Genomic DNA, 16,932 nt, shown 5'->3' with positions numbered 1-16,932 from the left:
TAATAAATATAATACATTTAATATGAGTGGAATGTGCTTAATGGACATTAAAATATGGGAAAAATGAAACAAATCTCAATGCTCCTACATAACAGGATTACTTTACTTTGTGCAAAATACAATTCCTTATTTTTTCCCTGTATTTTGTGGTGAAATACAACCTGGATTGTTCTTGACAGATTTTGTGCTATTCACTCACAGAGCTTTTAACAAATCAAACATTTGTTATTCCAACGAGAACAAAGCATTCATCAATGGCTTACGGAACGGCCCATCCAAGATACACACACCCTTTTAACACTTGCTTGGAAATCTTTCCGTCAAAACATACGCTGATATTTAGCAGGACATCCAGGGGTGTCGTTTTGTTTGGAAGAGCAACGAAACGCAATCTCTTTGCCCATGGCATGTACATGAATATTTCCAGCACTTTATCCCTCCTCTGTGCTGTCATCTGTCAACAGTAATGCCTGTAATAACTAATACGCCCCAAAGTTTTACTTGTTTGGTGAGCAGGTGTGTCGTGTCAAGTGAGAGTAGGGTGAACAAAATCCTTTACTCTTGCTGCTCATTCCCAGAATTCCCCAACCCCCCCCCCCCCCACCCCCACCTCAACCACTGACACCTCATCAGGATGATCACAGGGAGTCTCTGAGAAGGCCGGGGGAGCAGTATGCACCCACGAAACACTCTGTCTTTGAAGTGTGGATTGGGATCAGTTCCTTTTATGGAAGCGGCTTTGGTTTGGCTCTCATAATGTAATGTGAGTTGGGGTTGCTGGAGAGATATGGTTTCAATCACTGTGCTATTCCCTCAAATGTAGGCCAAAACCAGTTGAAGATATAAAATCTCAAACCAGAAATAAAGTATTTTAAGAGACTGAACTCCGGCTTTTACAGTCTTCCGTGATTGTGTAGGATATCCAATCTTATCCATACGTTTGAATGGAAATGGTTATCTAAAATACATTTTTCAAAACTGACATGGCATTTGCTCTGACATCATTTCTATTTTTGCTGTTGCCAGAGATTTGGTGTTTCCTTTCACAAAACAGGAACAACAACAACAAAAGGGTTTCCAGTACTTCCTTATGTTGACAGATGCGTTTTAGGGCAGTATGCTCTATTAAGTCCATTATGCATCCGTTTGTGCTGCTGTAAGTGAAACAACATACATTACTTTGAGCACCAATGAGCAAGTAACAAATTATTTTTCATCGTATGCCATTCCATATGGATGTTTCTTCAACTTCAGGCACTTTCATGTCCCAGGGGTGGATTTTTATTCAAACTAACAGATTTCCACTTTTTTTTCTTTTTGATACATGATCTCATAAAAACTGAATTCATAACTTTTTACCACGCCTTCAAAATTAAATTTTGGTACTTTTCAAATGTACATATTATTTTGTTTTAGCTTCATTACAGACCCAGACTTTTAATATCAAACTATGAAAACACATTATACAAATACAAATTATTATATGTTTAAAACTAGATAATCTAAAACAAGTGACATGATCATTTCAATAATTATTGTGTGCAAACAATTTTTATAAATATTTCCATAGTTCTATCAATATTTAAAAATCTCACAGTTTTGCCCCTAATAAAGTTAGTGTACTTGTAAGTACGTGGACAATAAGTGGACAAAAGCGTAAGTGAAGATGCCTGATATTAAATATGAGACAAGTGATATTTGATGAAAACATCATATACAAATCTGGGTAAATATCAGTTTATGAGCAGAATATTTTATTAGGCATCATTTTTCAGTCAAGTTGTAATTTTACCAAATGAGATCACATCCGCACTTATTCATTTTCAATTGAACGGATTAAATGTTTTCAGTTCCTAACGTCACTGTTTCCAAACTGTGTGGTAATAAAAAGTTTTGAAAGATTTTGGTGGAATGAAATGCCATTATAGTATCATTCTAGCAAATTCAATGCGTTTTCAAACAAAAATGAATTAGTGTGGACGTGACCTTACACAAAAAGTGTAAAAAATATGTTTTAATTGTGTGTCCGTAGGATGCATAAAATGTTAGCTATGAAACTAACATTGCCTAGACAAAGGAGTCGTTTCATTTAAAAAGAGCTAAAAATGTCATTTACATCTGTGTCATTTCCACCATAGAATTCTATTAAACACAATACAGAATTTGAGATGTGCTAGAAATGACACATTTTCATGACTTTAAGAATAAATGACAAAAATGACATAAATCTCCTGTGATGCATTTGCATACATAGTTGGACACTGTTAAAAAAACCTAAAAAACTTTACTTTACTTTTCTTTCTTGAAGCCCACAGCGCTAAAAGTGCCCGAAGTTGAAGAAATGACAATATACAGCATGTAGATCATCTAATATATCATAATGCCACTGAGACTGCTTCAGACATCCAGTAAAATATTTATAGATAAAACTAGCTTTTTGCCCCTTAAATTTGAAGTTTTATCTCTTTATATGATCCTGCTTAAGCAGCTCTGTTAAAGTCGGTTACATCCTGGACACTCAGGACGAAAACGTCAGGTGCTTCCTCTGTATAAAACTGGCCCACTTTCACCGTGCAGCTACTATATATTGGGTCTATTGTTCTCCTAATGTAAAACTGCAGTATGTGTACAATCTCTAAATCTATTGCGCTTGTGCAGAGATATGCTTTAGTGCTTGTAAAATAAACTCCGACATGTGTAAATGTTTGAGTCCCCCTCACCGAAATCAGAGACACAGGAAACAGAGTTGAACCCCAGGGACCAATAGAAAAACAGACACAATTCTAGCAAAAACAACCAGGACGTTCGTGACTCACTAGTGGGACTGTTGTTTAACATTTACTCGAGAGAAGTCAGGAGTGAAACACTAATAGGGCTGCAACTAAACCACACAATCCGAACACGCACGATTATATAATCAACTAAATGTAGTTGATTATGTAATGCAAAAAAAATAGCAAAAGTGTTTAGATGTCATAACAGAAAAGCATGTATTTACAAATGAATGATAATCTGCCATTTTACACGTGATTTGTGCGAAAGTGAAAAAAGCCGTTGTTGTAGTGCCTCTAGTGTTCATTTCAGCAGGAAACTACCGCGATACGAACAATGATCTATGTAAAATTACATATGTAAACTTTTTTGTGTAGTAACGTGATTCTGTGAGACCAGTTTGGATACACAGGAAACCTTCCTTGCGACAATGTGCCATTATAACACAAGCTATTAAAAGAAATAGTTTGCCAAGATATAAGTCAGTGAGTAGAGAAAGATAAATGTCCTCTTTTATAACTTATAGCTTCCATGACACAATCTGTCTACTTACCCTGAGCTAAACAGGCACTTTGCAACTTCATATACTCCTGTAATGGTCACATTTTTTTCCATGAAATTCATTGTCAGCATTGTGGGTATTTTGCATTTTTATATTTTTTCCGCCACCGTGTTTTATAAATAGGTGCTGGAGTCGTTGTGCTTAAAGGGAGACAGCTGGATATGATAACTTCCCTGCCACGTGGATTCATTGTATCAGCTTTCTTAGCCGGGAGTAAACGAAGCCTGTGGAATGCATTGGGGGAATTGATATGCGCGACTACAGGCGGCAACACAAAGCCGGCAGTATGGCAGGCAGCCTAGTCCTCTGTCACTGAGTCAGTACTATGAATACTATCAAATCAGTGCTACTGTTTTCCTATGTGTAGGAGAAATAGTATGCTGTGTGACACCAAGCTCTGTTCCAAAACCTAGCAAGCTACTTACCCTAAATCAGTCGAAGGTGGCTAACTGGTCTCCCAGCCTGACCAAGTTGGTTATGCTGGTCTGTTTTGATGGTTTTAGAGGGGTTTTGGTTACTTGTCATCTGGTTAGAAGGGGTGACCAGCTGGCTGAGAGGCTAAACCAGCTAAAAACAAGCTTGGCCAAGCTGGAAAACCAGACGAACTACCTTAAACTAGTGACTTACAAACCATCCTGTGATGATTAAAGCTGTCTTTTGTCAGCAGGGTACCAAGACAGTATTTTTAAGGCATTGCCATCACATGTATCGACTGCCTTGCGCACTTTGCATGCAAAGCAATATTTCTGTGGCATGCAGAGTTGCTGCCTATGTAGAACATTTTCAATTGACTGCTTATTAGGTTCTATTCAATTTAGTGTGCTGCCTTGGGGGCTTTTCTCACTCAGCTTGTCCATGCACTAAAATGAGCTAGACAGAGCACCATGAATAGAGCAGAAAACAGGTATCACGAAACATGTTTTTGTTTTAAAGGTAAAGTTCTCACTATAAAAGTGTCACTCCTGTGCGAGATTCTAGAAAAACAATGAGAAGTGGTGCAACGTTTATATTGAAAAACACTTGAAAAGCAAAGCAGACAGTTGTAAACTTGCTCTGTGTGAATGAACCCTTAAAAGGTAGCTGCCTCTATTTACAAAGCAGGCCTCTAGAATAGCTCATGCCACAACTGTGCAAGTAGCATAAGTAACTTCCTTTCAAGTCTTCCTTGTGCACGTGCCAGTATGGTATAAACTGCAGAGACTGTTGATAGTGTAGTCGTGTCAGAGTTGTATACTCAGCAACAGAGGAACACTTTAAAATGGGCTGCTTTTGATTTGGTATTGATTACAATCCTTACCTGCCCCTCAGCGCAATGTCTTACAGTATATTCCCACTGAAGTCCATTAGCCAAAGAAGTGGGCCACATACAGAGCCGGAGAAGTATTTGAGGTGATTATGATGTAAATACAGTGAAGACCATTATGGTAAGAGTTCAGAAGAAATGTCTGCAACAACCAGAGAGCAAAAGGAAGCTGACAGCCTGGTTACGTTTCTTCATAGAGAGTTTGCTACAAATCCTAGACCTAATCTTAGTGGGACCGTGAATGGGTTTGGTGGCAGTGAGTAATATCTGGGACGTGTGCATGAACAAACTAACCTTTGATTAAGACACAAAATGGTGTTGTTTGAATGTAAATGCAAAACTGTATAAGTAATGAGAGATGCAAAGCTATTTCTATAGGGTTGAAAATACAACATTATAAATAAAACCTAGTGTGCTTGCAACAATTATCGCTTTAGATATGAAGGCTGTTCCTAACAGCAGTCAGCAAAATTATGCTACTTTATCTGATATCTCTTGCAGATAGTGCATTGTGACAAGCTGATAACAAAATGATGACAGAATTGCAGTTTAAGGCTTAACTATCCCTTTATATAGTCATCTAATATGGTCAATTGGTCAAAGAACAGAGGAACTATTCAAAATGACTACAGATGCTGCCCATAGATATTAAGAATACAAAATATTCCTTTGACAGGGCGAGGTTCTGTGACAATGTTGCATGACAAGATTCCATTGTCCCTAATCATTCAGCAATAAATAAAAATCAATTTTGTTCTATTTTCCTGAGATCTTCTGTTTGAGTCTAACTGTCCAGAAAACACTAAACCGTTTCCTTTCTAAAAGTAAAAACAGTGTGTGTAGCAGCCACAATAACACAGGAAAGGGAACTGTCCCCTGAATCTGGTTCTGCTCATTTGGGCGTTGATGCCCCTAATGCCTCATCCTTCAGCATGGACATTTAACCTGCCTTGGCCCGCTTCAACACTCATCTCTGCAAATGCACTATGGAAAATCAACGTAAGCAGTTTTTCAGCCCATCGTGTCTAGAGTGTCTACAGTTGAAATGACATTCAAAGTAACTTCAACCTCACACTCTGACAATTATCGCGATTGCAACAAGTTTGTGCACCAAATATGCAGTTTATCTAGTTAAAAATAACCAAACAAAGAACATCTAGTAGTCTGGTATGCTATTCCATAACCTGTGCCAATAGAAACATGTTTAAAATAATGAACACAAAACCATTACGTGATGCCCCCTGTTCCAACTTCCAGAGGAAGACAGTTATAACAAGACTATGTACTTGAATTGTAAGAAGCCCTTGTAGTTACTTGTTTGCTATGGCTAGAAGGAGGTTTTCAAAAGTTTCCCATTAACTTCTCTAACCTCAGTTTGGAAAAAGCAGACCACGTTTCGTGATGCGATTTCAATTCGATTCAATTCAGGGGCCTGTGATCAATATTACGATTTTATATTTTACCCAATCAATTACATATATTATCTCACAAATGCAACCAAAATAAAATTTGAAGATTTTACTAAGCACTCTGAAAAGTACTGTAGCTCTCTGTCACCCCTACTTACATCTGTGTCCTCCATCTGCATCTGAGATGTTTATGAACGGCACATATGGTTCTCTGAGAGCGGAAAACAGCAGAGCTTGCAAAGAGTGTTTGAACAGAGCAGTGCGCATTCATTGAAACACACTGCACATGCACACTACTTATTTACTTTTTAATGCATGCATCATTCTGTGTTTCAAAAAACTATTGTTTCTCTTCAAGAGACTTTGAATAAAATGCAAAAGTCATATGGACTACTTTAATGGTGCTTTAATGGTTCTTTGATGTAATTTTTGAAGCTGACACAGTATCCGATTTAGATCGGGCTCGTTGGACAGATATCCCACCCAGTTAAAAATTTTAGTATTGGAGGTGATACCGATCCAGGCATCGGATCGGTGCATCCATACTAAATTGTACCACACTCTGATGTACAAATTTCAGAGAGGCAGGTCTCAGCTTTTTAGAAATCCAATATGTTTTATTTGTGCCAAATAAACTGATTCCAAACTGACATTTTAAAATGCATCTTGTACATTTCTGTTCCTCAAACACACTGGCGAAGCTTTCTCTCATGTGTAGCCACCCCAAAGTCGAGGGTATACTTTGTTTTATGCATGTTGTTCCATCACTGTGCATGGTCAAGCACTTAGCATTTTAAACTATACTCTTCTGAACTAAGTCCATACGGACATGTTCAATGCATATGCACAACGAATGCTTTGTGATTCTCTTTTAGAACAGTCAGTGTCAGACGCATTCAACTAAGATGTGTAAAGATGTAGAGTTGCAGACTCTTTCCTCAACGAAATATGCAGAAAACCAAAGTATACTTTGGCCTTAATTAATGGAAACAAAATACACTCGCCCAGGTCATGTGGCAATAAATAAATAAGGATTTGATGATGAGTTAAAAGGCAATCAGATATCAAATCAAAGTATGAAAAAAACTGAAGAAAAAGATGGGGGGGGCAGCACAAGAGTTACAGTTGACAAAACAATAGCTCCCAAGACTGCAGTGATGTTACTCACCATGCTAAGCTACAGTGTTTTCACGGTATGATTTAACTAGCTCTGATGGGGGTGTTAGCGAGGGATCCCTCTTGAGAATCCAGCAGAGAGCCAGCTGCTTTCCATTAGCATACCTTAGCAAGAGAAAGGGGGTCCTGGCTTTGTGTGGCAAGACACTAACACCCGGATAAATTAAAGGATGGGCCGTGCTGACCTGGGACTAGAGACCGGAGCCAAATCATGCTTGACGATGGGGACTTGGGCCCTTTTGAATGTACTGCCTAAACAAACACACTGTTTTGGAACATATTGGAGAGCTGTTTGACAAAGCGATAGGAGGCTTCGAACACTAGCTGGTATGGAAATATATAAGTCCACGTCCACACTAAAATGATTTCGGATGAAAATTGATAATGGGTAAAATGTTTACATTTTCAGATGGAGACATTGAGAGCCCCATATCTCTGGGATTTAACCATATCTGGCTTTAAAATATTAAGTTGCAAAAAGTCAAGCTTGCTCTGAAACAGAATCTAAAAGGACATTAAGATTCATGAGTAACAGGAACTGCAACGTAAAAAACAACAACAAAAAACAAAACAACAACAAACATTTTGGATGCACACGATTGGCATATAGCAACAAGAGTTTAGTAATAGATCTAGCTAAAGTAACATAATGACACTGGCACCTTTTACAAACTCGAAAGACTTTTGACTGTTGTCGTGGTAAGCACGGCTTTAATGATTTCAACATCATTACTCAGACGAGAAGAGTGGCTAAAGCCCTGTTCGGACGGGATTCGTTTTCCTGACATACAGTATGTCCGTAAAGTAGTTATTACTGCGGACGTCTGTAATACAGCATTTGCATACTGCTGTCACACCGAACTGACCTATTAAAAAATGCATACTGTGCTGATTAATTATGCAGGAAATATAAAACATGAGCATATACTGTATCTGTGATTATAAGAAGAAATTGATTAGAATATCTGTCTAAATACAACAGAACTGCTGGCATTAACAAGCCTGTAATCTTATATTACACACATTAATAAAAATATGGAAAATCCTTTCACATGATGTCATTTTATTTTCCCCTCCGGAATATATGTTTCATGAAAAGAGGGGCTGAACACAATTTCCCGCACTCACTCCACTTAAAAAAAAATGAAAGAAAAAAAAAAGGTGCACTTGTGTTCATTCTAATTTTTATACACAACAACAACAACAAAAAGACTGCTTGTTTCTCTTTTACATGGGTATATAAACACTTGACAGTATAAAATGTTTGAGAAAAAGATGCATCAGTCCAAACGTAACAGTCAGCGTTATGAGAAGTTCATCTGAAGTGAAGCATGTCTTATATTTTCTGGCATCTTCTTTTCATCAACATCCACTTCAGACAGAAAGAAACTGAAACCGCCATATTTAAAAGGCTCAAGGGCTGGAAAGTGCAGATTTGCATTTTACCATCATGTCACACAGGATAAATATTTTCAGGTGTTGTTTTTACAGGCCGTTTTATAGTAGGTAAAAAACACGCTGTCATTTTTACTACCGCGGGAATGGGCAGTTCGTAAAATAGTCAGGAATTATTACTGACATGTCCGATTCGAACGGGATTAAAATGACTGAGAAGCTCTGATAATTATTGCACTACCCAACGTCCCCTTAAAAAACAAATCCCATCCGAATAGGCCTTGACCTAGAAGTCAGGAGTGCGCACATTTGACGACAGCACCTCAACAAGAGACGTTTTGAGTTTTTGTGCGAGTGCCTACAGGCAAATCTGCTTCATAAGGACACGCCATTCAGAAACGCTGTCCCTGATGACATTGCTAAGATGAATGGAATATATTTGTTTAGACGTATGTCCAGATATCAGATAATATCTGATATAAAACCACATTTGGAAGTGGCTCAGATCGGATGTGAAAAAATCCAATCTTGTGTGGATTCTTCTGCTTAAACATGTGCAACAATATCCGATCTGTGTCAGATGTGAGTAAAAATCGGATGTTTTGGAACAATGTAAACTCAGCCATTGATCCGTGGCATTTAATATTTTGGTTTCAGAATCATTTATGTTTATATTTTACCAGTAAAAAAAAAATATTTAAAACATTTTGAACCATGGACCTCTAGTTATGTTGACTCAGAATGACCATAAAGCCCTTAAATATGGCTCAGGTCCTTCCTGTGCAAGCCTGTTTTATAGTCCGTCAGACAAAAATCAAAGGTCTGATCGCATCACAACTCTCCACAACAAACTGCATGATTTAAGCTACAATTCATGCTTGCATCACTAACAGTACAGAAGAGTACAGAAGAATAAATAAATAATATAACACCTAGCATTAGCAATAGTGCCTTAGCAAGCACCACTAAAATGTTGTAAATAACAGTAGATAATGGAGTAGATGGCAGTGTTAAGCTTTTCTCCACATGGAACCTATAAAGACTAAATCTACATGGAAACATCTAATCCTCTCTTTATGATTTAAGTGAAGTACAGAAGTCCCTCTACTGACTGGCAGGATTCAAGTCAAATCAACCGAGACAAGTGGGGCCTTCAAGATAAATGAGTGTCTTTACTCCAGCAGAAGGGTGTTTACACTGCATGGTCCATTAGGGAACACCCAGTGAGATGTTAGCTCTTGTGGCAAGGACCAGATGACATGGGCAATCTTACTGCCCACCCAGAACACAAGGACACATTTTCGATGACATTACAGTTACAATTCTCACTGTGATTCCCTGAGCCAACACAATCATTTCAACACATGAATAAATGTCAAATAAACTATGCTGACTCATTACCTGTTATCATCCATGAAAAAGGTGCAATAAACAGGCAGCAGTCTCTGGTAATTTACAGCCTGGAAAAAAGATTGTACGGTGCTTGACTAAAAGTACACATATGTCAACAAATGCATATATAAATCTGTAAATAAGATGAAACATAAGGACGCTTTACATCTCCATTTGACTACAGCACATCTACATCCTTGTATATGAGTTAGCTGCTACATTAAATTCCAAATAGAACACACTGTACTTGAGTCATTCTATCAAACGGGTTCTTTTCCAAATTGCCAAAGTGTAAAGTTGTGTGAGATTTCAAACACTATATCAGACAAAAGAATGTCTTTATTTGAAGCGTTAATGATTTGGTTTTGGCACTTTCAAGCTAAATTAATAGATTTTAGTGTATGCTAGGATATAACTATGCCCTCGGAAACACAAAGTTGCCAGTTTTACCATTTATTTAGCCGTTGTTAGAATTGTTTTCAAGTTCGTGACACTTCAAAGTGCATATAAAACAAGAGAATTCAATGCTGATATTTCTCTAATAGTTTACTATACAAAAGGATAGAAACATTGAGACATTTGGTTGTTCGTGCAGAAAAAAAAATTTGAATCCTCTCATTTGCCCACCCTCGTGCCATCCCAGATGTGCATGACTATCTTTCTTCTGCTGAACACAAATGAAGATTTTTAGAGGAATATCTCAGATCTGTAGGTCCATACAATGCAAGTGAATAGTGACCAAAACTTTAAAGCTCCAAAAAGCAAATAAAGATGGTATAAAAGTAATCCATAAGACTCCAGTGGTATAAGCCAAGTCTTCAGAAGCGATCCAATCAGTTTTGGGGGAAAAGATCTAAAAGAGCTGAAAAATTCTAAACATCATTGGGTTCAGCAGAAGAAAGTATGTCACACATCTGAGATAGAATTTAAATTTGTGGGTGAACTATTCCATTTAAGTCATTACTTACACACATGTTAATGAGGGACTCAAAAAACACCCGTTTTATAGAATGACTCTTATAAGTCTTACGGCAGTAAGAGGAAACACTGTGTGAATATACTTGAGTAAATATAGAGAGAGTAGGTCAGCAAATCTGGTACTGTATTGTCAGCTGGTTGTATGTTGCTGGTTAATGCATATTTGTTTCATGAGCTGTTCAGTAAAAAAGGAAAAACAGGACCCTGGCATGGGGCAAGCCCTTCCTGTAAGAAGCTCCCCTATGGAGAAGTGGCCTGCAGTGGCTTGTAAAACAGTGGTGGTGAAATTTACAGAAGGGCCTCCTTGTTAGAGCAACTGTAAAGTTGCTCCACAGCAGCCACACCCTGAGGATACTGAAGCTGTACACAGTACTGAACGTTGTGATACCAGCCAATTGCCAGCAGAAAGAGAATGACAATTGTCTCTCGACTTGATAGCATAGTCGCAAAACAAGGACTTTCGTTAAGAACACTGCATTTCAAAGGTACCCAATGGCTTGTCACCTGATGGTTGGCATTTCATTTGGTGTAATTTTCAAAGTTGTAAATAATTGCAATTATGTAATCAACCAACTTTGAGCATGTGGAAGACCATGTAGGTCAACAATCATAGTGTATTTGTGTCTTTTGAGTTGATCAATGCCATGTTTGATTGATGTGTGCACAAAAACTGATAATTAATTTTACTGTTGTGTTTAATTAGGTTGAGTTTGATGTTACAAATTTAAGATTGTTAGAGTACTTACACAAACAATGCTTGTGTGATTCATTCAGCTCATGTCTTTGAAATCTCACTCCAACCAGGATGCCAAAGTTGGCATCCCTGTAGTTAGGTTTCCTCTACTTGAAGTATTTAAGTTGAGATTACATAGCAATTTGAAGTTCAGAAATATAGTACCATCAAAATGAGTTAGCTCACTCAATATTTCAAGTTAAGAGCAATTAACATATATGTGTAGTACACAATTAAAATCTGAAAGTTCTATTAACTTAAACTTATTATGGTTTACAGTGCATGAGGGCAATTAAATGTTAAGTGATGGCCATTTTCAGGTTTCCATTTCAAACTATTCCTTTACATTTCGAACTGTTTGTCACACAAAACTTGACTTAATATAGCTTACGGATTTGTATGGACTACTTATACTATAGTTTTGTGGATTTTTCATTCAGAATTGCCACCTTGTTTTGTTATGCAGAAAAAAATAACCCTTGTGTGTTCAATGAAAGTAAAAAAAATACATTTAAATGACAAGAGGGTGACTAGATTATGGCAGAAATTTGATTTCTTGGTTTCAAATTTATGATATTCCATTTACCCCTTCAATATTAAGGTCAGATATTATACAGTGTTTCAAAACTCCCAACGGAGGCATAGCTTGTTTTGTCCTCCGACCACCATCAAATGAAAATAATTTAAAAGTAATGACATAAAAACACACATGGACATAAAGTATTTGGTTGGTGTTATGATGGAGTGAAATAAAGTTCAGCACAACATGTCCTGAGCTCCAGAGCAGGGGTGAGTTCACCACAGGTCAGGGGAGACAAAAGACAGCGGGTCAGCAGAGGACAAGAGTAAACAACATCATATGGACCGGCCAGAATTCTGTGGTGTTGAGAACTCCATGAAAATGCCACATCTCTGATGCCTGAATATTTGGAACATGAGTAATAACCTGAAATCAAAGGAATACTCACCCTTACGAAGGACGTGTACTGATGGCACTGCTGTTGATTGATTTCTAGGTTGAAATGCTGACTCATGACACCCGTCTGCTCACCACCATTTGCGAAATACACCCGGGGTGGAAGACCTTTGTGTCTCTTATCTGAATCTGCTGTAATATTGTACAATAATTCTGAGGAGAAAGATAGACATGTACATTTCAGTTAGAAGACAGTGTATAAATGTAACGGAGGTCAGATGGGAGTGAGGTTTAGGGGGGTGAGTGTAACGGGAGCCAGCTGATAGATAGCTATGCAATGTGTATAAACCTCACTCTCCTGACCTCAAGAGGTGCACTAGTGACTGATGCTAGGGGCTGTAGCCTTTAGCCTCCTTGTTAGCGCAACCGCCTCCCATGCTGAAGACGGCGGTTTGACTCCCGTACGGAGCGGGTAGAACAGGAACTCTCAGACTATTCCTCAGATGGTCTGTTTATACAACCGCTATCACAGGCATACCAGGGTGCTGCAGTCCCACAAAAAGTTCCCACTGTCATAGTCATGGAAATGAAGGAAAACAGCGCAAGAACATTTTGATACATTTCTGGATGTTTGAGAAAATGGTAAGGAAAAGCCTGGTTCAAAATTTAAGATGGGTGAATCTCACCAAACCTGACAATTTCAGCTCATGTTTCACCCAAAAAGCAAAAGAATGAAATAAGAAATACAATTTTGCATAAAAGTACACAAAGTCTGTTGCTAGGGCATTACGATGTTTGGCATTGTGGGAGTATTTCTATGACAAATAAGCACAATTCCCCCCCTCAAATGCTCATTACTGTAGTACAAAATTATCCATAATGATACTTAAATATTTAAAATACTGACATAATAATTAAATGTTAAATGTTAACTAATATTATCCAATGATAAAAAATATATATATATAAAGTAAAAAAAAGTGTTTATTTTTTAATTTTTATGATTTTCTCCTATAAAAACATGTATTGATTTTGCAATTCTGTTTCATGCTGCTAGTGGCACAGAAACTACACACTTAACTTTTAAATTATGTATAGTTTTGTTTTTAGATTACAGTAATGAGAACTGGGGGGATGCTTGACTGTCATAAAAATTATTTCACAATGCAAGCAATCTTTAAATAGACTTAATTTTTGTCAAGCAATATATTTATATACATACTGTATCTATATATATATGCAATATCACATGAGCAAGAGCACTGCTGTGATTCGTCCATAGGCCGAGTGCCGTATGAAAATCACAGCAGTGCTGATTTAGGGCCATATAGCTTGATTGTGATAGTGGGGCGGCTGTGGCTCAGGTGGTAGAGCGGGTTGTCCACTAATCGTGGACAGTGCATGGAACTACACTAAGAATCTGCCGTTGCTGAACAAGTTATTGGAAAAACAAGTATGTGTGTGTATGTGTGTGTGTGTGTGTGTGTGTGTGTGTGAGAGAGAGAGAGATTGAGCTTGTGTGTTCTCATGTTGCCACTCCCAAGCAGAAATGCTGTACGCAGTGTGTTAGTAAGCTTTCTGAAGATTATGTAATTTTGGTCAAATGCATCCTATTTCTCAGTGGAAAAATAGTCATCCAAGTGGGGGTATTCCTCTGTATATCACGGTAGCAAGTGCACAAGAGTCATTCACCATAGAAACCGCAATCTCCTCCACCATTTTGAACAGTATGTCCTCTCCAATGTGGAAACTCCAGTAAGAGGTAAGCACATTGAGTTTGTGTCATTGATCAGTCTATTGTGACTTTCAGCTGTGATGAGCCTTAATGCTGAAAATGTTAGTTTAAAGCTATTTCCTAGCTTTAGTAGTGTAGTAGTATTCCAAGAGATCACGTAGTGCTTATGAATGAAAACACTGACTGATTCTGACTAAATTCATATCACCTAACTGGCTTATATTACACACAAAAACTTTTTGCGCCACTTTTTTTCTGCCACCTGCTGGATAAAATATGTTGTGTCACAAAAATAAATGTAAAGAGACACATACAGCTCTTAACACATATGCACTGCTCTTACACTTTAGTTTAGAACGGCACGAACACAAGCAGAGTGATACACGCAGTGAAGCATCCGAGTGCTGATGGTATGAGACTATAGAACGTCTTTTGTCCAATCAATTCGAGGACTGGAACTGTTGTGTGTGTGTGTGTGTGTGAGATATATATATATATATATAATTATATAATATATATAGAGAGAGAGAGAGAGAGAGAGAGAGAGAGAGAGAGAGATGTACAAAAATTAAGAGACTATTGTAAATGTTCCTTAAATATGCATCTCTACATGTATGGTAGCAATTCCATTCCAGTGTTTGTTGTATTCCTGCTTGATTTTTTGAGACGGAGTAGCATAAAATCACCCAAAAGCAATGTGAAAGACTGGTGGAAAGCGTGCAAAGACGCATCAAAGCTATAACTGAAAATCAGCGTTATTCCACCAAATATTTTGACAATATTTTTATTTGGAATTTGGGAGAAATGATTTCTGTACTTTAAAGAATAAAAACAATTTTAATTTTACTCAAACACATACCTATAATTAGCAAATCTAGAGAAACTTAATATGTGGAGTGGTCTCTTTTTCTCAATTTTTTTTCAGAGCTGTATATACACTCACCTAAAGGATTATTAGGAACACATACTAATACTGTGTTTGACCCCCTTTCGCCTTCAGAACTGAATTAATTCTACGTGGCATTGATTCAACAAGGTGCTGAAAGCATTCTTTAGAAATGTTGGCCCATATTGATAGGATAGCATCTTGCAGTTGATGGAAATTTGTGGGATGCACATCCAGGGCACGAAGCTCCTGTTCCACCACATCCCAAAGATGCTCTATTGGGTTGAGATCTGGTGACTGTGGGGGCCATTTTAGTACAGTGAACTCATTGTCATGTTCAAGAAACCAGTTTGAAATGATTCGAGCCTTGTGACATGGTGCATTATCCTGCTGGAAGTAGCCATCAGAGGATGGGTACATGGTGGCCATAAAGGGATGGACATGGTCAGAAACAATGCTCAGGTAGGCTGTGGCATTTAAACGATGCCCAATTGGCACTAAGGGGCCTAAAGTGTGCCAAGAAAACATCCCCACACCATTACACCACCACCACCAGCCTGCACAGTGGTAACAAGGCATGATGGATCCATGTTCTCATTCTGTTTACGCCAAATTCTGACTCTACCATCTGAATGTCTCAACAGAAATCGAGACTCATCAGACCAGGCAACATTTTTCCAGTCTTCAACTGTCCAATTTTGGTGAGCTCTTGCAAATTGTAGCCTCTTTTTCCTATTTGTAGTGGAGATGAGTGGTACCCGGTGGGGTCTTCTGCTGTTTTAGCCCATCCGCCTCAAGGTTGTGCGTGTTGTGGCTTCACAAATGCTTTGCTGCATACCTCGGTTGTAACGAGTGGTTATTTCAGGCAAAGTTGCTCTTCTATCAGCTTGAATCAGTCGGCCCATTCTCCTCTGACCTCTAGCATCAACAAGGCATTTTCAGCCCACAGGACTGCCGCATACTGGATGTTTTTCCCTTTTCACACCATTCTTTGTAAACCCTAGAAATGGTTGTGCATGATAATCCCAGTAACTGAGCAGATTGTGAAATACTCAGACCGGCCCGTCTGGCACCAACAACCATGCCACGCTCAAAATTGCTTAAATCACCTTTCTTTCCCATTCTGACATTCAGTTTGGAGTTCAGGAGATTGTCTTGACCAGGACCACACCCCTAAATGCATTGAAGCAACTGCCATGTGATTGGTTGATTAGATAATTGCATTAATGAGAAATTGAACAGGTGTTCCTAATAATCCTTTAGGTGAGTGTATATACAGGACTCGAGTTGAGAGGGGATGCGAGGGGAGACCATCCCACTTGTTGCAAGAAAAACGAAAAACCATCCCACTTACCATCCCCTTTAGATCAAATGGTAAATCGTCTGCACATATATAGTGCTTTTTTAACCTTAATGGTATTCAAAGCGCTTTACACTGTGACTCATTCACCCATTCACTCACCAATGATGGCAGAGCTGCCATGCAAGGTGCTAGCCTGCCATTGGGAGCAACTTGAGGTTCAGTGTCTTGACCAAGGACACTTCGGCATGTGGAGTCATGTGGGCCAGGAATCGAACCGCCAACCCAGCGATTAGTGGACAACCCGCTCTACCACCTGAGCCACAGCCACCCCAACTTTGTTATGTATTACTTAGAAATTGTCATGCAAGTAAA

At 38.4% G+C, this 16,932-nt stretch overlaps 1 protein-coding gene across 2 annotated transcripts in view; it reads right to left on the bottom strand.

Annotated features, from left to right (window-relative positions):
• LOC127617575 (integrin alpha-9-like) overlaps positions 1-16,932 on the bottom strand; it is a 116,595-nt gene that overhangs the window by 50,104 nt on the left and 49,559 nt on the right. For both annotated transcript variants that reach the window (XM_052089554.1, XM_052089555.1), the window contains exon 15: positions 12,689-12,849. In XM_052089554.1, coding sequence (XP_051945514.1) covers positions 12,689-12,849 — 161 coding nt within the window. The remainder of the gene's footprint in view (positions 1-12,688; positions 12,850-16,932) is intronic.

This window comes from Xyrauchen texanus, chromosome 24 (genome assembly GCF_025860055.1).
Source record: "Xyrauchen texanus isolate HMW12.3.18 chromosome 24, RBS_HiC_50CHRs, whole genome shotgun sequence".
Lineage (NCBI taxonomy): Eukaryota > Metazoa > Chordata > Actinopteri > Cypriniformes > Catostomidae > Xyrauchen > Xyrauchen texanus.
This window is presented reverse-complemented; position numbering and strand designations above follow the sequence as displayed.